Here is a 24,788-nt window from a genome sequence, read left to right on the forward strand (position 1 = left end):
TGCTGCTACTACAGAACACTCCGTGGAGGCGTGCTTCCTGGTTTCAAATCCAGCGTGGGCCTGAAATTAGCATTCCAAAGCTTCCTGATAATGGATGATTCAATTTCCTGTCACCTGGAGAAGTCTTCCGTATTTCTCGCAATGCACACGCCAGGTCAGTATGTAATCCGATGTTTTCTCGCACCCATAGACTTTCATTGGCGAGTCTCGCCCGAGATACGCTGACAATCGCAGCATGCTGCGATTTCACTCGGATCCTGAATACGGCCGAGAAAATATCGGATGATGGGAGCTGCCCCATAGATTAACATTGGGGCGAGTGCTATGCGATTTTTTATCGCATTGCACTCGTCCGTATTACGGTCTAGTGTGACCCCGGCCTAAGGGTATGTTTCCACGTTCAGGAAACGCTGCGTTTTTGATGCTGCGTTTTTCCGCAGCGTCAAAAACGCAGCATCCAGATGTTATAGCATAGTGGAGGGGATTTAATTAAATCCCGTCTCCACTATGCAGGAAAAAACGCATGCGTTTTTGCCGCGAAAACGCACATGTGGCGCGTTTTTTCAGAACGCAGCATGTTGTTACAATGAGCAAAACACGCAAGAACACCACAGGTGACCTGCCAGTGACCTCAGGTGCAGATTTGGTCAGGATTTTACCTGCATAAAATCCTGAACAAATCCTGAAGCAAGCCTGAACGTGGACACATACCCTTAGGAATTTCTGGTGCGGATTCTGCCTCTCCTGGCAGAAAACGCATCTGCAAATTTGTCGCGTTTTTTGTGCGGTTCCGCAGCGTTTTCTGTGCGTTTTTTCTGCGGATTTGCTACGTTTTTTACCCCTGCGGTTTTCTATAATGGAATGGGTACAAAAACGCTGCAGATTCACAAAAAGTGACATGCTACTTCTTTTAAACCGCAGCGTTTCCGCAGCGGATTTTCCGCAAAGTGTGCACAGCTTTTTTTTTTCTCATTGATTTACATTGTACTGTAAATCATTTGCGGATCTGCAGCATTTCTGCACCACAAAAAACACTGCAGATCCGCACAGAATCCGCAACGTGTGCACATAGCCTAAATGATGAGCAGAAGAAAGGTTTGCCTCTGTAGCATCGGAGGAGCGCAGAGTTACTGAAGCTGATTGGATCCAGCAATCCAGTAAGCTTCAGAGCAATGACTACAAGCTCTATAGCAAGGATCTAGAAAGCGCTGCACTTCTAGCCTAGGAGACCATCAATCTCTGATAGAGTAAAGTGGTGGCCGGTACCCTATGCAACGAGCAACAAATTATCAAATTAACCCCTTAACCATCTCTGATATGACTTTTAAAAGCGGTCATTAACCCCTTAACCCCCGGAGCGGTTTTTTTTCTTTTTTCGTTTTTCGCTCCCCTTCTTTCCAGAGCCATAAGCTTTTTATTTTTCCGTCAATATGGCCATGTGAGGGCTTATTTTTTGCGGGACGAGTTGTACTTTTGAACGATACCATTGGTTTTACCAAGTCGTGTAACAGAAAACGGGAAAAAAATTGCAAGTGCGATGAAATTGCAAAAAAGTGCACACTTGTTTTTTGTTTGGCTTTTTTGCTGGGTTCACTAAATGCTAAAACTGACCTGCCTCTATGATTCTCCAGGTCATTACGAGTTCATAGACATCTAGGTTCTTTTTTTATCCAAAAGGTGAAAAAAAAAATCCAAAATTTGCTAAAAATCTAAAAAATACAATTGCCTCATTTTCCCAAACCCGTAGCATCTGGGGTTGGGTGAGGGCTTATTTTTTTGCGTGCAGAGCTGACGTTTTTAATTATACCACATTGGTGCAGATACGTTTTTTTGATCGCCCGTTATTGCATTTTAATGCAATGTTGGGGCGACAAAAAAACGTAATTTTGGCGTTTTGATTTTTTTTTCTCACTACACCGTTTAGCGGTCAGGTTAATGCTTTTTTTTTTTTATTGATAGATCGGGCAATTCTGAACGCGGCGATACCAAATATGTGTAGGTTTGATTTTTTTATTGTTTTGATTGGGGTAAAAGGGGGGTGATTTGAACTGTTATATTTTTTATTTTTTTTATATTTTTAAACTTTTTTTTTTTTGGCATGCTTCAATAGCCTCCGTAGGAGGCTAGAAGCATGCACTACACAATCGCCTCTGCTACATAGAGGTGAAGAACAGATCACCTCTATGTAGAAGAAATGCAGCATTGCTTTAAGTGCCGCCCACAGGGTGGCGCTCACATCAATCTGGCTTCAACAACCATAGAGGTCTCATGTGATGGGGTCAGCGGTGCGAGCGCTCACAGCCGCGCTTATTAAATGCCGCTGTCAGATTTTCAGAGTTAATGGGCGCGGGCAGATTGCGATTCCGCTCGCGCCCATTGCGGCCACATGTCAGCTGTTGATAACAGCTGACATGTCACGGCTTTGAGGTGGGCTCACGGCCGGAGCCCACCTCAAAGCGGGGGAGTCTGCCAGCTGACGTACTATTCCGTCAGCTGGCAGAAAGGGGTTAAAGGAGTTGTCCATGACTAGGACAACCCCTTCTCAATCTGAATGTTTGCCCCAGTTAAAATAAAACCACTGATACTCACCGGCTTCATTGTCCCCACTTTTGGACGAGTGGAACATCAACAGGAAGTCAGAGCTGCGGCTTCTCCCTCACTTCCTCTTGATGTTCGATTTGTCTGAAGGCGGGGACAGTGAAGTCACTGGGCTCAGGTGACATGACAACCTCATGTGAGCGAACACTGCTAGAACAGCGCCAGCAACGGAGATAAGTACAATTATTTTAATTTTAATTGTGGCAAACATTCACTTTGAGATGGAATTACACTAGCAGTGGACACCTTGTCTAAGGTTATTAACTCTTCAGAGCTGTCAAAAGGCAGAGCTGAGGAATAAGTATATAGCGCCCCCAAAGAAAAAAAAATGCTGCAGGTATCATCTGTATATTATAGCTGATACTCAATTGGTTTTTAGCATCAATTGTGGATATTTAACCCCTAGATGCCACTGTTAATCGAGACAGCAGCATCTAGATGCTTAACAGAGGAAGATGGCTCCCTCTTTAACCTGTTCAGTAGTTGCCATGGAAATCCAAGTACAAATAATGGCCTCAGCCTGTTAGGCCCTGCCGTTACCCAGTTCTTTGTCTGCCCTCATTCACACAGGCCACTTCTGAAACATGATAAGGTTTTAATATCAGACAGTGTAGGACCGTCCCGAATAGGGTCACTTTGCCATGGTGGGATCATGGCTTTTATTCTATTTTTGCACAAAAACAGTGTTACTAAGAACCCTACATTATTTAACCCCTTATCGACATCGGGCGTAATAGTACGCCAATGTTGGTATCCCTCCTTTGATGATGGCACCGATGGTGAGCCCACATCTTTCCTGGGACATGTCAGCTGTTTTGAACAGATGACATGTGCCCGCAATAGCCGAGGGTGGAATTGTGATCCACCCACGGCAATTAACTAGTTAAATGCCGCTGTCAAACGCTGACAGCGGCATTTAAATGGTGCTTCTTCATGCCGGAAATACGAACACCGGTGACCTGCGTCACATGATCACAGGTCACCGGTGTGTCGGCATGACAACCCGAGGTCTTCTGGAAACCTCTATGGTTGTCACTGCCGGATTGCTGTGAGTGGTCAGCGCTCCTAGCAAGTCAGCAATTCTACTACATAGACGCGATCTGACCATCGCCTCTATGTAGCAGGGCCGAACGAGTTGTGCCAGCTTCTAGTCACCTATGGAGATCATACAAAAGAAAGTGCCAAAGAAAGACCAATAAAATAAAATAAAATACTTTTATTAGAAGTGATTACACATGTAATCATATAAAATAATATCACCTGTATCAAGAAATGGAGCACTTAACAGAATTAGTATTATACTGAAAACTAGTAGGCTCATATTATAAAAATGCCCAAAAAATTTAGTTACATTTTTAGAAAAATAGCTCCCCATAGAAATATCAATAACACAATAGCACCTCTAAAATAATATATAGGTCTAAAAAATAGTAAATATCATAAATATAAGTGATATACAAAAAACAGTGTGAGTTATATAGAAAATAATTAATATATACTGAAAGAAACTCAGGCTATGTGCACACGTCAGGATTTTCTGCAGCATTTTCCTGAACAAAACCGGACTTTTTTGACTCGTTTTTTGTGCGTTTTTTTCCGGAGCTTCCCAATGCATTAAATAGCGGGACAAACGCGAAAAATCCGCAAAATTAACGAACATGTTGCGTTTTTTACCGCGATGCATTTTTTTTGCAGAAAAAAACGCATCACGTGCACAAAAATTGCAGAATGCACTAAAAATGATGGGATGCTTATGTATGCATTTTTTAAGCGTTTTTCCCGTGGAAAACGGCAGAAAAAAGTGAAAAAAATGCGAAAAATCCTGAAAGTGTGCACATAGCCTCAAAAAAATTGTCAAAAACATATGCATAATGAAATAAATATAGTGCTAATCATAGATGCAATCATAAAACCTAAAACTATGTATAAATAGGTATATACCGTATATACTCGAGTATAAGCCGAGATTTTCAGCCCCAAAAAATGGGCTGAAAGTGCCCCTCTCGGCTTATACTCGAGTCATGGAAGGCGGGAGTTCTTCGGGTGAGGGGGTGCGATGACGGTCACATACTCACCTGCTCTTGGCGTTCCTGTCGCGGTCCCTGCGTGTCCCATGGTCTCCGGCGCCGACACCTTCTTCCTCTGTTCAGCGGTCACGTGGTACCGCTCATTAAAGTAATGAATATGGACTCCACTCCCATAGGGGTGGAGTCACATATTCATTACTGTAATGAGCGGTACCAGTGACCGCTGAACAGAGGAAGAAGCTGCGGGCGCCGGAGACCATCTGTCCGGGAGAAGCTGCCAGGGACCGCGCCAGGAGCAGGTGAGTATTAAATATTCACCTGTCCCTCGTTCCAGCGTCGGCGCCGCTCCGTCTTCCGCGTCCTCTGCAGTGACTGTTCAGGTCAGAGGGCGCGCTGACGTATTAGTGTGCGTGCCGCCGTCTGCCTGAACAGTCAGTGCGGAGAGATGGGACGCTGAGGAGCAGCGACCAGAGGCGAGTATATCATTTTTTTTATTGCAGCAGCATTATATGTGGCACATTGTTATATGGAGCATCTAAGGGGCCATAAGGAACTGTATGGAGCATTATATGGGGCATATTTGTATATGGAACATCTATGGGGCCATAATGAACTGCATGGAGCATTATATGGAGCATATTTGTATATGGAGCATCTTAGGCTACTTTCACACTAGCGTCGGTACGGGGCCGTCGCCATGCGTCGGCCCGACGAACGTTGTGAAAGAAATTAACAACGGGGGCAGCGGATACAGTTTTTCAACGCATCCGCTGCCTCATTGTAATGTCCGGGGAGAAGGGGTGGAGTTTCGGTCGCGCATGTGCGGTCGAAAATGGCAGACTCGACGCACAAAAATACGTTACATGTACCTTTTTTTGTGCCGAGGATCCGCCAAAACACGACGCATCCGTTGCACGACGGATGCGACATGTGGCCTATACGTCGCAATGCGTCGCTAATGCAAGTCTATGGAGAAAAAATGCATACTGCGGGCACATTTGCAGGATGCGTTTTTTTCTCCAAAATGACGCATTGCGACGTACGCCAAACAACGCAAGTGTGAAAGTATCCTTATGGGGCCATAATGAACTGCATGGAGCATTATATGTGGCACATTTGTATATGGAGCATTATATGGGGTGTATTTTAATATGGAGCATCTTATGGGGCCCATCATGAACTGTATGGAGCATTATATGGGGCTCCGGATTCAATATGGCTATTCAAAAACACTTAACCTACTGATTTCTCAATTAATTTTACTTTTATTGGTATCTATTTTTATATTTGAAATTTACCAGTAGCTGCTGCATTTTCTACCCTAGGCTTATACTCGAGTCAATAAGTTTTCCCAGGTTTTTTGTGGCAAAATTAGGGGGTCGGCATATACTCGGGTCGGCTTATACTCGAGTATATACGGTAAATAGATTTAAGTTGACACAATGAAGTGAAAAAGGTGAAAAAATATATGCATAAGCACAGTGTGCAGATGAAAGTACTAAAGTGCAATGCAGAAAATATAAGCACAATGTGCTGATGAAAGGGGATGAAGTATATGCTGGGAGAGATAAAAATAAACGTCAAAGGGGCATTTAGTACCTGTAAAAAACGTACTGCAAGGTCCTATGGAGACTATTGAAGCATGGCAAAAGTTAAAAAAAAGTGTGTTTAAAAATATAAAAAAAATTAAAATAAATATAAAAGTTAAAATCACCCCCCTTTTGCCGTTTTCCAGCCTTCCTTACCTTGGCCGTGTCCCTGAGTATCGCACACCTTGTGCTTTTTGTTACTTCAGTAACGTTGCAGCTCTGAAATATGGCAAAACTGGTGGCAAAAGGCATCTTGGCAGCTTCACGCTTGATTTTCCTCAATTCATGGGTGGCTATTTTGCGCCTTTTTTGCCCAACACGCTTCGTGCGACCCTATTGGCTATTTGCCATGAAACGCTTGATTGTTCGGTGATCACGCTTCAAAAGTTTGGCAATTTCAAGAATGCTCATTCCCTCTGCAAGACATCTCACAATTTTGGACTTTTCAGAGCCCGACAAATCTCTCTTCTGACCCATTTTGCCAAAGGAAAGGAAGTTGCCTAATAATTAAGCACACCTTATATAGGGTGTTGATGTCAGTAGACAACACCGCTCCTCATTAGAGATGCACATCACCTGATTTACTTAATTGGTAGTTGGCTCTCAGCCTGAACAGCTTGGAGTAGAACATCATGTATAAAAAGTATCATGTGATCAAAATACAACTTGCCTAATAATTCTGCACACAGTGTACTCGTTACTCGAGATTTCTCGAGCATGCTCGGGTGTCCTCCGAGTATTTTTTAGTGCTCGGAGATTTAGTTTTTATTGCCGCAGCTGAATGATTTACATCTGTTAGCCCCAGCATAAGTACGTGTGGGGGTTGCCTGGTTGCTAGGGAACCTCCACATGTAATCAGGGCTGGCTAATAGCTGTAAATCATTCAGATGCGGCGATGAAAACTAAATCTCCGAGCACTAAAAAACACTTAGAAGTCACCCGAGCGTGCTCGGGAAATCTCGAGTAACAAGTATATTCGCTCATCACTAAAAATGACACCAATTTTTTTTTTTTTTAGCAAAGTTTGGAATTTTTATTTACCACTTAGATAAAAAAGAACCTAGACATGTTTAATGTCTATAAACTCGTAGTAACCTGGAGAATCATAATTGCAGGTCAGTTTTAGCATTTAGTGAACCTAGCAAAAAAGCCAAACAAAAAACAAGAGTGGGACTGCACTATTTTTTTCAATTTCACCGTACTTGGAATTTTTTCTAGTACACAACATGGTAAAACCAATGGTGTCGTTCAAAAGTACAAGTTGTCCTGCAAAAACTAAGCCCTCACATGGCCATATTGATGGAAAAATAAAAAAGTTATGGCTCTGGGAAGGAGGGGAGCAAAAAACGAAAACGCAAAACTAAAAAAGCTCCGGTCATGAATGGGTTAATGTTTTGCTATGGTATGACGATCTGGATTAAAGGGATCATTCAAAGTTTGAAAATTGCATTTTTTTTTACATTTTTGTCAAATTTCAGATTTTTTTTTTATAAACACAACAAATATCGACCTAAATTTACCATTATCATAAAGTATAATGTGTCATGAAAAAACAACCTCTAAATCAATGGGATATGTTGAAGATTTCCAGAGTTATTACCACATAAAGTGACACTGGTCAGATTTTAAAAATGTCGCCTGGTCACTAAGGGGTTAAGGGTTACTATGTTTTTATTTACGCCAGGAGCATTAACCCCTTAGTGGCGGAGCCAATTTTGACCTTAATGACCAAGCCAAATTTTACAATTCAAACCAGTGTCACTTTATAACGCTTGAACGCATCAACTTATCCCATTGATTCTGAGAATGTTTTTTTAGGGACATATTGTCCTTAATGATAGTGGTTACATTTCTTCGATATGGATTGCGTTTATTTGAGAAAAAAATGGAAATTTGACAAAAATGTTGAAAATTTTGCAATTTTCAAACTTTTAATTTTTATGCCCTGTGATACAGTGACTGGAGTCATTGTGACTGGTCGGTATGTGTCGCAGAGACAGAGGTTGTCCTTTACGCTGTAAGCCCGAAATGTTGTTCGGGGACTTGTGGTTCCACAAGTGTTTGTTTTGTTATAATGGGGGCTTACAGGGTGAGTTGGAGAGCTAGGTGGGACTGACTAACCACACACACCTCCCACCTATGGGGGTGGTTACAGCTACATAATGTGACCAGGTTTGGGTCACATGTTCAGAGTGTATGGACCTGAATGGTCAGAGTGTGAGGTCCTGAAGGCCTGTGTGTTGGAATGTCCTGGAGTGGACTGGATTCCTGGAAGCACATGGTGAGGCCATGGACTGATGGCCTGTGTTGGAAGTGCCTGGGACTGGACTTCCTGAATAGAGGCCTGGAGAGGCCGTATCTGCAGAGCCTGTGATGGCTACTGTGTTGGGGAAACTACTGTTCCTTCTGCAGGTCTGGACTATCTGAGGTGCCCTGGTCACAAGGATGGTGATCCCAGTAAGGCAGCTTTTCCCTGGGAACCAGGACTGACAGGAGTCAGTATGTGGAACAGGAGCTCCTGTAAGGTAACTCCAGATAAAGGGGGTTATGGGCAGACGAGTATCTGCCATTGGAACAGACTGTTGGTGCTTGTTGTGCTCCGTGGACGTTACTGAACTGTTCGCGAGTTAAAGCCGTTCACTATAAAGTGCTATGAACTATGTGTAGGCCTATGATGTGCAACATGGGTTGCGGTGCGGTTTATGACGTTTAAATAAACCAAATAGACTGTTTTTGTGAGAAACCATGCCTGAGTGCTATAATCTCGTTGCCAAGCGAGTGTCCCCCAACACACTCAGGTAGCGCTATCTCACATCCTCATTAGTGTTGAGAGCAAGTGCTCGCTACTCGAGTTTGCATCGGGTGCTCAGGTATGCACCGAGTGTCGTGGGTGCTCGAGTCCCCACCCCGCATGCTTTGCGGCTGTTAGACACCCCTAAAGAAACTTGTGGTGATCTGCGATACTCTGTGCATACCCGAGCCCCCAATGCAAACTCGAGTAGCGAGCACTTGCAATCAACACTAGCTGTCATATCGTCATTTTTTTTCTTTTACTTTTGAAAAAACCCAACCCGAACCCTAACACAACACAACTGTACTATGGTATTTTTTATGTTATTTCTTGTCAGTTTCTCCTTGTTTTTAATTTTTCAATATTGTAATTAATAAAATTATTCTAAGTTTCCAAATTTTGGATTCTTTTTAATATTCACTTTGTGAGTAGGTTTTGTATTTGACTTTAGAGAATATTCTTTTATTTGTTTATTTTGTGAGTTTTTCTCACTCCGTTGCTGGTCTGAATAAAAAAAAAAAAAAAAAAAAAGTGATTAACCTGATCGCTAAACGGCATAGTGAGAAAAAAAGTAAAAACGCCAGAATTACGTTTTTTTGGTCGCCGCGACACTGCATTAAAGTGCAATAAAGGGCGATCAAAAGATCGTATCTGCACCAAAATGGTATTACTAAAAACATCAGCTCGGCACGCAAAAAATAAGCCCTCACCCAACCTAAGATCATGAAAAATGGAGACGTTATGGGTGTCGGAAAATGGCGCAATTTTATTATTTTTATTTTTTTAACACTTTAACTTTGGATTTTTTTTCACCACTTAAAAAAGAAGCTAGACATGTTTGGTGTCTATGAACTTGTAATGACCTGGAGAATCATAATGGCAGGTCAGTTTTAGCATTTGGTGAACATGGTAAAAAAAAATCCCCAAAAACTTTGTGTAATTGCACTTTTTTTGCTATTTCAGCGCACGTGGAATTTTTTCCCCTGTTTTTGAGTACACAATATGGTAAAACCAATAGTGAAGCTCAAAAGTACAACTTGTCCTGCAAAAAACAAGCCATCACATGGCCAAATTGACAGAAAAATAAAAAAGTTATGGCTCTGAGAAGAAGGGGAGCGAAAAAGAGAAACGCAAAAATGAAAAAGGACAGGGTCTTTAAGAGGTTAAAGGGTTTATAACTTCTACAGGTAGCGCTTTTTCCTTTTTTTCCTCCCTTTCTTCCAAAGCCATAGCTTTTTTATTTTTATGTCCACATAGCCATATGAGGGCTTGTTCTTTGAGGAATAAGGTATAGTTTTAATAACATTTACTTTACCATTCAATGTGCCGAGTGTGCTGAAATTGGCAAAAAAAACTAAATTCTGTAATTGTTTTTTGGGTTTTGTTTTTATAGCATTCATTGTGCTGTAAAAATAATATGGCAGAATGATTCCCCAGGTCACTACAACTATGGTGATATCAAAGGTGTACAGTAGGTACGGAAAGTATTCAGACCCCTTTAAATTTTTCACTCTTTGTTTCATTGCAGCCATTTGGTAAATTCAAAAAAGGTCATTTTTTTCATTAATGTACACTCTGCACCCCATCTTGACTGAAAAAAATAGAAATGTAGAAATTTTTGCAAATTTAATAAAAAAGAAAAACTGAAATACCACATGGTCTTAAATATTCAGTGAATACCCATTTCTCTTTAGCAGCGGGCACAGGAGAAAGGCTATGTGCACACGTTGCGGATTGGTGTGCAGATTATTCCGCACTGTTTTTGCAAAATCCGCAGGTGAACCGCACTGCAGATTACCCGCGGTTTTTGTGCGGATTCCACCTGTGGTTTTACACCTCAGGATTCCTTTTGAAGAGCAGGTGTAAACCGCTGCGGAATCCGCGCAAAGAACTGACATACTGAGAAAAAAACAACGCTGCGATACTGCGCGTTTTTTTCCGCAGCATGTGCACTGCGGATTTTGTTTTGCATATACAGTATTTACATGGTACTGTACAACGCATGGAAAACAGCTGCAGATCCACAGCGTGAAATCCGCTGCGGGTTTGCAGCATAAATCGCAATGTGTGTACATAGCCTTAACCGCAGCTGCCAGCTCCAGCCTCCTGTGACCCGCTGCGCCGCCGATGCTGCTCCCCCACCTACCCACCACAGCCAGAGCTGGCCAGTATATCTGGACTATAAGACACACCCCCCCCCCCCATTTTCCTCCACATTTTTGGAGGAAAAAAAGTGTATTTTATAGTCAGAAAAATACGATATATGAATGACTGATGATGTAATAAAGAGATATCTGCTTTGGTGCTCAAAGTATCAGCGTAGCTCTTCCGTGCACGTATTTAAATTTTACAATTTAATTTGGAGCAGACACAACACAATGTCCCAGAACGTCGCACATTATGTGGCTACGACACCTTCAAGTCCGAAGCCCTGGAAAAAAGAATTTGGGTGTATGTGCTGACAAAGGTGTTGAATGTAATGCATGTAAAGTCACATTCTTGGCCATAGCTGGATACAGCCGAAAATCATATCCGACACAGTATAATGACTCTGTCTGCATCATTACAGTCAATGGCCCCGTTTGCGGATACGCCCGAATTCCGTTTTCCAGGGCTTCAGATGTTAGCGCCGACAGAGCCACTATCACTACACACAGCCCAGACCAAAATAAAGTGCACTGATAAAGACTAATAAAAAAGTATGTATTTACTTGTGCCTGAAAACAGGTCGGAAATAAAAATATAGTAATATATTCCCCTGGGAATTTTCCTTAAAAACTGTTTGCCAACCTCTAATAGACTCGGTGCAGTTAATGCAATCTGCTGAGAATTAACATTATTAATAATTGTGATGTGTTAGCACAGGGTGGCGTTTTCATTTCATGCTCTGAAGATAGTGGGAAGTCAAATTTGGCATGTATAGATGACATCAGTTCTATTTTCAGATACAGAAAAAACTTTAGCCAAAAAAAAAGATGGAAAAAACCTAGCGTGATAAAAATGACATCTGGATTGAGGGAATGAATCATCAAATGAGGATCACGATGCAAGTTCTCCCAGTAATGACTATGCAATGTGAAGAGAATCTACAGCATGATGTACAATTACTAATCCTTCAAATACACACTGTATACAATATATTTAATACACACGGCTTAGCTCATTTAGTCTTTTTTTAGTACAGTTATTAGTAGAGCTGGTGTACTGGGACACCGAGGAAAACAAAGCACTTTTTTTAGTGTAAATGTAGCACTCCACATTGACATGCTGCGGAAAAAACAACGCTGCGTTTCCACGTGGTTTTTTCCGCAGCATGTGCACTGCGGATTTGGTTTTCCATAGGTTTACATGGTATTGTAAACCGCATGGGAAACTGCTGCAGATCCGCAGCGTCAAAAACGCCGCGGATCCGCGGTAAAACCCGCAACGTGTGAACATAGCCTTAGGCCTCCCTCCCTAGAGGTGTTTGAGTAGCTGCGGTACATGCACAGGCAGCACGTCCTGACTGGCAACAATCGTTTGACCATTTTTATTACCTATTTACTAAGATGTTGTAGTGTTGTGTGACTATTGCACTGCGCTATTTGCCCTATCTTGCAAATGGTGTTCAAGGAAAAGGTCACATATAGAAAGAAAGGAAAATCTTGCTGCAGATTTGCAGTGAATTTCCTCTACTTCATTTGCAAAGAGTGAAACTTGCAAACAATAAGAACGCTTTGCAGCTTTCCATATGAGGTTACCTTATATTCAGGAATAGATAACCTGTCATTAAGCTTGGACTGCCCAGAGCAGCAGGATTAGGCTGCGGGAAACAGCGATGAAATAGTAGAATCCAGCGTTACAATTGTAGATAAAACTTTAGTTTATTGTTCCATCATAAAAGCATCACAGTGTATGGGCAGCACGGTGGCTCAGTGGTTAGCACAGCAGCCTTGCAGCGCTGGGGTCCTGGGTTCTAATCCCACCCATGACAACATCTGCAAAGAGTTTGTATGTTCTCTCAGTGTTTGCGTGGGTTTCCTCCGGGCACTCCGGTTTCCTCCCACATTTCAAAGACATACTGATAGGGATTCTAGATTGTGAGCCCCATCGGGGACAGTGATGATAATGTGTGCAACCTGTAAAGTGCTGCGGAATATGTTAGCGCTATATAAAAATAAAGATTATTATTATTATTATTATTATTAAGACAGCACACAGACAAGTACAATTTCTGACACAATTCATGTAGAGTCATACACATTATATTCAGGAGTGTGACACGTGCGCTCTGATGACAACTTTAGGCTGGGGCTTCTGGAAAAAACACTAGCCTGTGAGATCTAGACATACTGTAAACATTGAGCAGGAAAAGACCAGCACTGTTGCCAAAAGCCAGAGGCTACAGTAGGAGGATCAGTGACTATGCTCCTTATATTAGCAGTCATGCAGAACATGTCACCCAGGCTTTAGAAGCATACTCCACGAGGATAAAGGTCATCCCACCAACACTCTTAGTGAACAGCACCCCACTAAAGATGTCACACAGCCACAAGAGAAGGGAAACTGTGATGTCACCAGCAGCAAGAGTACAAGTTTACAGAAACTGATTTACAAGTTGTTTGCATGCAGAACTTATTAAAATTAGCTTCCTCTGGTGGTCAAGATAGGAAATATGAATGAATCTATTGACATCATATCAATGTTATAAATTATCTATAAGGGCAAAGCAAGATACATAGATTACATGTTCCTTACTCCCCTAAAAAAATACAGATAGTGAAATGCAAAAATAAAAATGTATTTTAACGTAAAGTTAAAGGGAACCTGTCACCAGAGAAGGTATGTTACTCTCTACAAGGAGAAACCTTAGACCTCAGTCCAGAGCCTGTCACCTAACCAAATCAGTTCTCATGCTTCGCACTGACGAGGGCCGACAGCCCGAAACACCGTGTCTGTGGACAGAGATACTGATTTGGTGTTTATCCTAAGTCATATTGCAAGACTTGTTAAGGCTATGTGCACAAGTAAGAAAAGAAGTGCAGAATTTTCTGCACAAAAACAAAATCCGCAGCTCCTGGCAGAATCTGCAGCCGCTGATTTACCGCGGATTTTGTGCGCTTTTTATGCGGAATTGCTGCGGATTTTGTGTGGATTTTCTGCGGTTTTTGTCACTGTGGAATTTTAACATGGAGGGGTGCAGAAACGCTGCAGATCCGCACAAAAGTGACATGCACTTCTTTGAAATCCGCCGCAATTCCGCACTGATTTTTCCGCACCATGTGCACAGCTTTTTTTTTTTCCCATTAACTAACATTGTACTGTACATCACAGTGCGGATCTGCAGCGTTTCTGCGCGGCAAAATCCGCTGTGGATTCGCAGCAAATCCGCATCGTGTGCACGTATCCTTAAGGGTCGATTGTGACTTGTAGGATTACTACTTCCAACAGGTGGCGCTATATGTATGTCACTCTCCAAAAGGAGAAACTTTACCCCTTAGACCTCAGTCCAGAGCCTCTCACCTAGCCAAATCAGTTCTCATGCATCGCACTGACGAGGGACAACAGCCCGAAACACCGTGTCTGCGAACTGAGATACTGATTTAGCTTTTATCCTAAGTCATATTGCAAGACTCGTTAAAGGGTTGATTGTGACTTGCAGGATCGCCACTTCCAACAGGTGGCGCTATAGAGTTCAACTCCTCTTTTTCTCTGAAGAGGCAATTTGCATAGTCCAATGTGTAGGCATCATGTTATAGAGCAGGGTGAGCTGAGCAGATTGATACATAGTTTTGTGAGAAAAAAAAAAATCAGTGTAACCTGAGTTTTAGACATTTAGAATTTGGCTCTTTCTGGGAATATTGTGTCTGGTGGGCGGTCCTATTAGTGATTGAAAGCCTTCCTTGTATAAGTGAGCATTACAATATAGCTAATAATCACTGATAGAACTGCCCGCTGGATCGAAAATCCCAGAAAGAGCAGAGGATTACATTATTAAAACAAGGATTATCCTGAATCTTTTCTCACAATAATATGTATCACTCTGCACACAGCTCCTCTCCCGCTCCATAACATGCTGCCTGCAGGTTGGACTGCATTTTCATGGCGACAGGTTCTCTTTAAAGAACACATCTCTCCATACCCATATGTACCAGTATTAGACTTCCCAAGTGACACAAACACATTTTACATGGGTATCAGGTTCTCATATATTATTAAATATATTTCACACAAAAATCTAACCAAATGTTAATTAAAGGGAATCTGTCACCCCATTTTTGGCCTATAAGCTGCGGCCACCACCAAAAGGGGCTTATCTACATCATTCTGTAAAGGGTGACAGATTCCCTTTAATTACACAACAAATCTACATTGGAAGATGTATCTATGTTTTATGGCTCTCCTGGATCCAGTAAGCGATGGGTCAGGGTGAGCAGACAGGACTGGAGGCATTGATGCAATTTGAATGTGGAGTAAATAGAAACTCAAGGCAAGGGATACATTTTTTAAAATGCCTAATGCTATTGTAAAAATAAATATCAAGGTAGAGTGTACAGTGCACAATACGAATTGGCATATATAATTATATGTATCCCATAATGGACATAATAGAGGACAAATCGGAAAAATATACAAAGGAAAAAAGAACACAAACTGAACTAATGCCCAAACTGTAATGCAAATAATTTTATTTATAAATAAATACACTAATGATAGGGGGGAAAGAAAACCAAAAAAAAGGCACAATACCAGGAAGACGGAGCAATTAATAGTCCTGCTGTAGAAAAAATAATAATACTAAAGTGGTACAAGATGGATAAATAATTATATGTACATATATATATATATATACACACACATATGTGACACCACAGAACTGAAAAGCTATAAATACACACAGAAATATGTAAAATTAAATAAATGCACAAAAAATGGGAAAAAGTGCAATATATGGCGGTACACTTAAAAGAGCCAAAGGTACTGACGAAGGCTGACGCCGAAACGCGCGTCGGGGAGTGGCACATCCAGGAGACGGCAGCATTTCAGGTAACACCTGCTCCAGGCTCACTACCATAGGATACTTGTTATTTATGATTTATTATTTGTGAAATCATGACATATGCCCGGATTTAGGCAGCAGGCACCTGCATCCATATTCCTCTTACCAGTGTAATTATTATTATTTTTGGTCGCACACCTGCACCTTATTCATTTGCACCTTGGCTTCACGTTTTTGCACTGGTTGCACTTTATATTAGTGTATCCATATATACACATAGTTCATGGCATTTGGTATATTCCTAGGTGCACTTTAGCCTATTAAGTACCTTTGGCTCTTTTAAGTGTACCGCCATATATTGCACTTTTTCCCATTTTTTGTGTATTTATTTAATTTTACATATTTCTGTGTGTATTTATAGCTTTTCAGTTCTGTGGTGTCACATATGTGTGTATATATATATATATGTACATATAATTATTTATCCATCTTGTACCACTTTAGTATTATTATTTTTTCTACAGCAGGACTATTAATTGCTCCGTCTTCCTGGTATTGTGCCTTTTTTTTTTTTTTTTTTTTTGGGGGGTTTTTTTTGGTTTTCTTTCCCCCCTATCATTAGTGTATTTATTTATAAATAAAATTATTTGCATTACAGTTTGGGCATTAGTTCGGTTTGTGTTCTTATTTCCTTTGAATGTGGAGTAGCAGAGTTGGATATCTTGGACACTTTTGACTAGTAGAGCCGGGTGTGTGCAAAGAGCGCCTAGAGTGTCACTGCAAACTACGTTGTTAGATATCTTGATTCAGATGAGCAAAGTGTGCTGATAGCACTTAAGGTACCGTCACACATAACGATATTGTTAACGATATCGTTGCAACGTCACGCTTTAGGTGACGTAGCAATGATCCCGCTAACGATCTCGTTATGTGTGACAGCGACCAACGATCAGGCCCCTGCTGAGAGATCGTTGGTCGTTGGGGAATGATCAGGACCATTTTTTGGTCGCTGATCACCAGCTGTCATCGCTGGATCGGCGTGTGTGACGCCGATCCAGCGATGTGTTCACTTGTAACCAGGGTAAATATCGGGTTACTAAGCGCGGCCCTGCACTTAGTAACCCGATGTTTACCCTGGTTACCCGGGTGCTGCAGGGGGACTTCGGCATCGTTGAAGACAGTTTCAACGATGCCGAAGTCGTTCCCCTGATCGTTGGTCGCTGGAGAGAGCTGTCTGTGTGACAGCTCCCCAGGGACCACACAACGACTTACCAACGATCACGGCCAGGTCGTATCGCTGGTCGTGATCGCTGGTAAGTCGTTTAGTGTAAAGGTACCTTTAGAGTGATACAGCAAAGAAGACAGTCAGGCACCTTGGTATAGGAGAGACGAATGCGCAGACAGCACCTCAGAGTAGAAAAGCTGAGATGGCAGTAGATACCTTTGAGTAGCAGAGCTCAACAATAACAGAGCTGGATTTCTAATTTGGCTAGGTAAGTTATATGTGTTAGTAGTGTGCAATCACTACCTTAATACTCAGGCAGTGAGAAGCTGCCTAAAAGGGCTTTAAGAGGCTGGGGAGATGATGTCAGCGGTGCACACAGAGATACCATAGCATCCTGATGCGCACCAAAGCAGAGAGAGAAGGAAGGTGCAGAAGACAACTGAGGGAAGATGGGCTGGAGCCAAAACAAGTGAGTAAGATTAAGTTTACTTGTCAAAGAGCTGCAAATTCTCTGCTTTTAGGTCACAGTTAAAATTAAATTCTCAAGTTGGTACTAGTGGGAGTTCAGCGCTCACTGAAGACAGATTTGTCATTGAGATTAATGGATAAATTGCATACAGTGAGCTCCCTCTAGTGGTGGCTACAAGCAGCCAGAATGTTATAATTCATCTCTATGTGTATGCAGGAGATATGGAGCAGTGCATCTTTATTTGGAATTGTTTCTTAAAAATACAGTTCCGACTGTAATAAAAACTAAACATTTAGAAGCAGTGATAAAATGTGAAAGCAAAAACAAATCACTCACCTGAATTACCAAACATCGATGGTTTATCTATTAGTCAGTAAATGTTTTCATCTCAAAGAGGAATTTTTGTTTGTAGACAGTAAAGTTCACTGTGCTTATCCATGTTCATTCCATATTTTCAATACTAATTTTGGTAAAAAGCTCCTAAAACAAGAACAAATGCAACAATGAAGAACCTTACAAAATGATGCAAAAATAGACTTTTGGGATAATTAAAGGGTTGTGCCTGCGATAGCATTTATCATCTATCCACCTGCTATATGCTAAATGGGACCATATTGATCGACAGACATCAGTCCCTCGTTTCTCCCAGTTGCACGGCCAGGGTACAGAGTGGCCTCTGACCTCACTGCCATCTTGTGGGCGGAGGTCATGGAGGCCCAAACCCCTCTGTTTTGGTGATTATAAGGATCTCCACTGATCTAGCATTATTCACATATTGCTTTTGGGAATAAAATGTAAAAATATTTTCAAAATACAGAACCGCATATAAACTTTCCAAGAAAACGTGCACTTAAGGATGAGGCACTTATTGGGGGCACCTAGAAATGTTGGAGGGACATACAGAGGTATATATGGCAAAGGGAACATTAGGCAGAGTCAAGAGGCATTATAGCAGGCACTAAAGGGGGCGCTTTTGCCTTATGGGGTACCCTATGGCAGGGGGTATTTATGAATAAAGGTCAATACAGGTTCTCAGATAAGCACTAGAGAGGGGCATCACTGAAAAACGGTCATTGGGGTATGTACAGCGTCATAGCAGGCACTATAGGGTACACCGAGGAGTGATGCCCTGTGCAGGCAGCTATGAAAAGCACCTATCAGATATTACTTTATATATCAGTTTATACAGTGGGGGAAATAAGTATTTGATACCTCGCTGGTTTTGTAAGATTGCCCTCCGACAAAGACATAAACAGTCTATAATTTTAAGGGTAGGTTAATTTTAACATTGAGAGATAGAATATCAAAAATAAAATCCAGAAAATCACATTGTATAAATTATATAAATGTATTTGCATTTGATAAATATTGGCTATTTCCCTATATATGGGATATTACCTCATATATCAGATATTACCTCATATGTTGGCTATTCCCCCACATATTATTATTATTATTATTATTATTTATTGTTATAGCGCCATTTATTCCATGGCGCTTTACATGTGAGGAGGGGTATACATAAAAACAAGTACAATAATCTTTAACAATACAATTCATAACTGGTACAGGAGTAGAGAGGACCCTGCCCGCGAGGGCTCACAATCTACAAGCATATCTATTTATATAATCGTCTAAGGTCCATTTCCGTCTGTTACGGAAATCCCACGTCGCTGATTGGTCATGCCCAGCCGGCCGTGACCAATCAGCGATATTGGGGCGGGATTTAAACACCGCTTCACTTTTTACTATTAATGCTGCCTATGCAGCATCAATAGTAAAAAGATATAATGTTAAAAATAATAAAAAGAAAAAAAAATCGTGATATTCTCACCTTCTGGTGTCCCCGGCAGCTTTTCCCGCTACTCGCGATGCTCCGGTCCCAGTAATGCTTTGCGGTAATGACCCCAGATGACGCAGCAGTCTCGCGAAACCGCTACATCATCACAGGTTATTGCAGCAAAGCATCACTGGGAACGGACCTGGCGGGAGCATCACTAAAGGCCTGGGCTGGATCCGGGGACCGCCAGAAGGTGAGTATATAACTATTTTTTATTTTAATTATTTTTTAACAGGGATATGGTGCCCACACTGCTATATACTACTTGGCTGTGTTATATAATACATGGGCTGTGTTATATACTGCGTGGACTGTGCTATATACTACGTGGGCTGTTATATACTGCGTGGGCTGTGCTATATACTACGTGGGCTGTGCTATATAATAGGTGGGCTGTTATATACTGCATGGGCTGTGCTATATACTACGTGGCTGTTATATACTACGTGGGCTGTGTTATATACTACGTGGCTGTGTTATATACTAAGTGGCTGTGTTATATGCTACATGGCTGTGCTATATGCTACGTGGGCTGTTATATGCTACGTGGGCTGTGCAATATACTACGTGGCTGTGTTATATGCTACATGGCTGTGCTATATGCTACGTGGGCTGTGTTATATGCTATGTGGGCTGTTATATACTACGTGGGCTGTGTTATATGCTACGTGGCTGTGTTATATACTACGTGGCTGTGTTATATACTACGTGGCTGTGTTATATGCTACGTGGGCTGTGCAATATACTACTTGGCTGTTATATGCTACGTGGGCTGTTATATACTATGTGGGCTGTGTTATATGCTACGTGGCTGTGCTATATTTCTCTGCTGTATCTGTGCATCATGAATCGTGGTATGTGTTAAAGAGGGGGGCCCACTAAGACTCTTTCGCCCGGGGCCCTCAAAAACCTGGAGCCGGCCCTGGCTTCATTGATTGGTCGCACCCGGCCGGCTGCGAACAATCAGCGACAGGCACAGTCCGGCCACGAATTGGCACGGGATTTGAACCACGCTTCGCTGATTAGTCGCGCCCGGCCGGCCGAATCCTGTGTATTCATTGCATTATTCTTAAATCTTCATAAATAAACTACATACATATTCTAGAATATCCGATGAGTTAGGCCACATTCACACGTTGCTTTTTATTCTGCGGGTTCTCCCGCAGCAGATTTGATAAATCTGCAGGGCAAACCCGCTGCGGTTATCCCTGCAGATTTATCGCGGTTTGTCCTGCGGCTTCCGCTGCGGGATTTACCCCTACTATTGATGCTGCATATGCAGCAATATGCAGCATCAATAGTAGTGTTAAAAATAATAAAATCATGATATACTCACCCTCTGACGTCCCGATCTCCTGGGCGCTGCAGGCGGCAGTCCGGTTCCAAAGATGCTGTGCGACCAGGACCTTCGGTGACGTCACGGTCATGTGACCGCGACGTCACCGAAGGTCCTGGTCGCATAGCAAACCTGAGACCGGACGGCCGCATGCAGCGCTGAGACTTCCGAGGGTGAGTATACATGATTTTTTATTTTTATTCTTTTTTTTTTAATACAAATATGGTTCCCGGGGCCTGGAGGAGAGTCTCCTCCACCCCGGGTATAACCCGCACAGCCCCATGCGGGAAGTAAGCGGATCAATGCACTTCTATGGGTGCAGAATCGCTGCGATTCTGCACAAAGAAGTGACATGGTCCTTCTTTTTTTCCACAGCAATTCTGCGCGGTTTTTTGGGGGTTTTTCCGCATCATGTGCACTGCGGTTTCTGTTTTCCATAGGGTAACATTGTACTGTACCCTGCATGGAAAACAGCTGCGGGCCCGCAGCGGCAAAATCGCCGCGGTTCCGCAGTAAAAACCGCATAGTGTGAACATGGCCTTAGAATCGGGCCACCATTTAGTGGAATTATATTACCTCATGTATGGGATCTCACATCATATATCAGATTATATTCCCTCATCTATTGGCCATTTCCTCATATATGAGATTATATTACCTCATATATGGGGTAATATTGTATATACAGTGAGGGCCAGAAATATTTGGACAGTGACACAAGTTTTGTTATTTTAGCTGTTTACAAAAACATGTCCAGAAATAAAATTATATATGTAATATGGGCTGAAAGTGCACACTCCCAGCTGCAATATGATAGTTTCCACATCCAAATCGGAGAAAGGGTTTAGGAATCATAGCTCTGTAATGCATAGCGTCCTCTTTTTCAAGGGACCAAAAGTAATTGGACAATGGACTCTAAGGGCTGCAATTAACTCTGAAGGCGTCTCCCTCGTTAACCTGTAATCAATGAAGTAGTTAAAAGGTCAGGGGTGGATTCCAAGTGTGTGGTTTTGCATTTGGAAGCTGTTGCTGTGAGCAGACAACATGCGGTCAAAGGAACTCTCAATTGAGGTGAAGCAGAACATCCTGAGGCTGAAAAAAAAGAAAAAATCCATCAGAGAGATAGCAGACATGCTTGGAGTAGCAAAATCAACAGTTGGGTACATTGTGAGAAAAAAGGAATTGACTGGTGAGCTTGGGAACTCAAAAAGGCCTGGGCGTCCACGGATGACAACAGTGGTGGATGATCGCCGCATACTTAATTTGGTGAAGAAGAACCCGTTCACAACATCAACTGAAGTCCAGAACACTCTCAGTGAAGTAGGTGTATCTGTCTCTAAGTCAACAGTAAAGAGAAAACTCCATGACAGTAAATACAAAGGGTTCACATCTAGATGCAAACCATTCATCAATACCAAAAATAGACAGGCCAGAGTTAAATTTGCAGAAAAACACCTCAAGAAGCCAGCTCAGTTCTGGAAAAGTATTCTATGGACAGATGAGACAAAGATCAACCTGTACCAGAATGATGGCAAGAAAAAAGTTTGGAGAAGAAAGGGAACGGCACATGATCCAAGGCACACCACATCCTCTGTAAAACATGGTGGAGGCAACGTGATGGCATGGGCATGCATGGCTTTCAATGGCACTGGGTCACTTGTGTTTATTGATGACATAAGAGCAGACAAGAGTAGCCGGATGAATTCTGAAGTGTACCGGGATATACTTTCAGCCCAGATTCAGCCAAATGCTGCAAAGTTGATTGGACGGCGCTTCATAGTACAGATGGACAATGACCCCAAGCATACAGCCAAAGCTACCCAGGAGTTCATGAGTGTAAAAAGTGGAACATTCTGCAATGGCCAAGTCAATCTCCAGATCTAAACCCAATTGAGCATGCATTTCACTTGCTCAAATCCAGACTTAAGACGGAAAGACCCACAAACAAGCAAGACCTGAAGGCTGCGGCTGTAAAGGCCTGGCACAGCATTAAGAAGGAGGAAACCCAGCGTTTGGTGATGTCCATGGGTTCCAGACTTAAGGCAGTGATTGCCTCCAAAGGATTTGCAACAAAATATTGAAAATAAAAATATTTTGTTTGGGTTATGTTTATTTGTCCAATTACTTTTGACCTCCTAAAATGTGGAGTGTTTGTAAAGAAATGTGTACAATTCCTACATTTTCTATCAGATATTTTTGTTCAACCCTTCAAATTAAACGTTACAATCTGCACTTGAATTCTGTTGTAGAGGTTTCATTTCAAATCCAATGTGGTGGCATGCAGAGCCCAACTCGCGAAAATTGTGTCACTGTCCAAATATTTCTGGCCCTAACTGTATATCGCAGATCTCACCTCATATCAGATTATATTGCCTCATATATTGGCTATTTCCTCATATATTTGATTATATCATCTCATAGATGGGATAATACCTCATATATCAGATTATACTACCTCATAGATTGGCTATTTCCTCATATAGGAGATTTTATTTCCTCATATACGTGGTAATAGCGTGTTTATATATCTGGAGTAATATTGTATATATAATATATATATCGTATATCAGATCGCACGTCATGTATCAGATTATATCACCTCATAGATTGGCTAGTTCCTCATAGATGAGATTATATTACCTCATGTACGTGGTAATGGCGTGTATATATATATATATATATATATATATATATCAGATATCACGTCATGTATCAGATTATATCACCTCATAGATTGGCTAGTTCCTCATAGATGAGATTATATTACCTCATGTACGTGGTAATGGCGTGTGTGTGTATATATATATATATATATCTATATCAGATTATATCACCTCATATATGGGATTATGGTCCCTCATATAACAGATAGTCGCTAACACATTGGTTTATAGGATCTCATATCGGATTATGTCACTCACATCAGACATTACCTCATCTATACGATGCTATTACTTCATCTACGGGATAATATCACCCACATAGCGGATTATACCGCACTGTTGGGTAAATATGCAACATTGATTAAAATGTTAAGCCAGGATTACAGAGTCCGTTTCCCTCCGAGTCATAGAGCATGATCTCAGACTGTCGCGGGTGCCTGTGTCCGCCGTGGTGACCGGGGCCGGTACCGGGCAGTGTGTGCGGGAAGTGCGTCAGCAGCCGCGCTCGGTGTGTGTATTGTGTGAGGAGCTGGCGTCACGTGACGCTGGCGGAGGGCGGGGATTGGCCGGCTCCGGGCAGCGGGGTGATTCTCCCGTCTCTCCTCACAGCAGCATCCTCCTGCGCCTCCGCCACCATCACCAGCCCCGGGGCCTTCAGAACGCCGGGCCCTCAGTGCACCGGGCTCCTCACAGCTACACACTGCCCCTCTTCAGCCTCCTGGGAGATTAAGGAATGAGATTGTGCCACCATGATGGAAGGTAGGTGTCTTCGCCTCCTCTGCACCATGCAGTGGTCCTCACCCCCTCTTCTGCCGCCTCTGCTCCGTCCTCTGGGCCACACACCCGCTCTCCCCGGGCTCCTGAATGTCAGGTCACCCTCCCCTGTCTCCTTCATTCATCATTGCCCCCCTTGTCATGCATTAATGAGGTCAGTCATTATTGGGGTGCACCTGGTGTAGGATGTCATCGCAGGACCCCCCATTACAGGCAGGTTTTGTTACATTTCTGCAAAATCTCTGCTAGGAAATCAAAGTATTGGAAATGTCACATTAGTCCTGGTAAAGTCCCTCTATATCTGGGCCTTGTATGTGCAAAATTCCCCACCCCACACAGGGTGCACTCACTTTTGCAATTGGTCTAGACCTCATTTTGTTCTTGCAATCATCTGCTGCTCATACGTCTAATCAACCTGATATCCAAGATGCTGAAGGGGTTAAAGAGCCCCCGGGTGTATATATCTCCCCCGAGGTCCGGCGTACCCACCGATGCCC

General features: G+C 42.3%; 1 protein-coding gene and 1 long non-coding RNA gene across 2 annotated transcripts in view; one reads left to right on the forward strand and one right to left on the reverse strand.

Moving 5' to 3' along the window:
- Window positions 1-12,749: 12,749 nt before the first annotated feature.
- LOC138648440 (uncharacterized) lies at window positions 12,750-24,407 on the reverse strand. Its single transcript, XR_011315105.1, has 3 exons — window positions 23,788-24,407; window positions 18,015-18,158; window positions 12,750-13,151 (listed from the first exon to the last, which is right to left on the reverse strand). It is a non-coding gene; the product is annotated as an uncharacterized lncRNA (long non-coding RNA).
- Window positions 24,098-24,788, forward strand: part of SGIP1 (SH3GL interacting endocytic adaptor 1) — a 106,400-nt gene continuing 105,709 nt past the window's right edge. Inside the window, exon 1 of the mRNA XM_069738213.1 lies at window positions 24,098-24,276. Within this exon, the coding sequence (XP_069594314.1) occupies window positions 24,267-24,276 (10 nt within the window). The 5' untranslated portion in view covers window positions 24,098-24,266. The remainder of the gene's footprint in view (window positions 24,277-24,788) is intronic.

The sequence above is a fragment of the Ranitomeya imitator genome, chromosome 8 (assembly GCF_032444005.1).
Source record: "Ranitomeya imitator isolate aRanImi1 chromosome 8, aRanImi1.pri, whole genome shotgun sequence".
Lineage (NCBI taxonomy): Eukaryota > Metazoa > Chordata > Amphibia > Anura > Dendrobatidae > Ranitomeya > Ranitomeya imitator.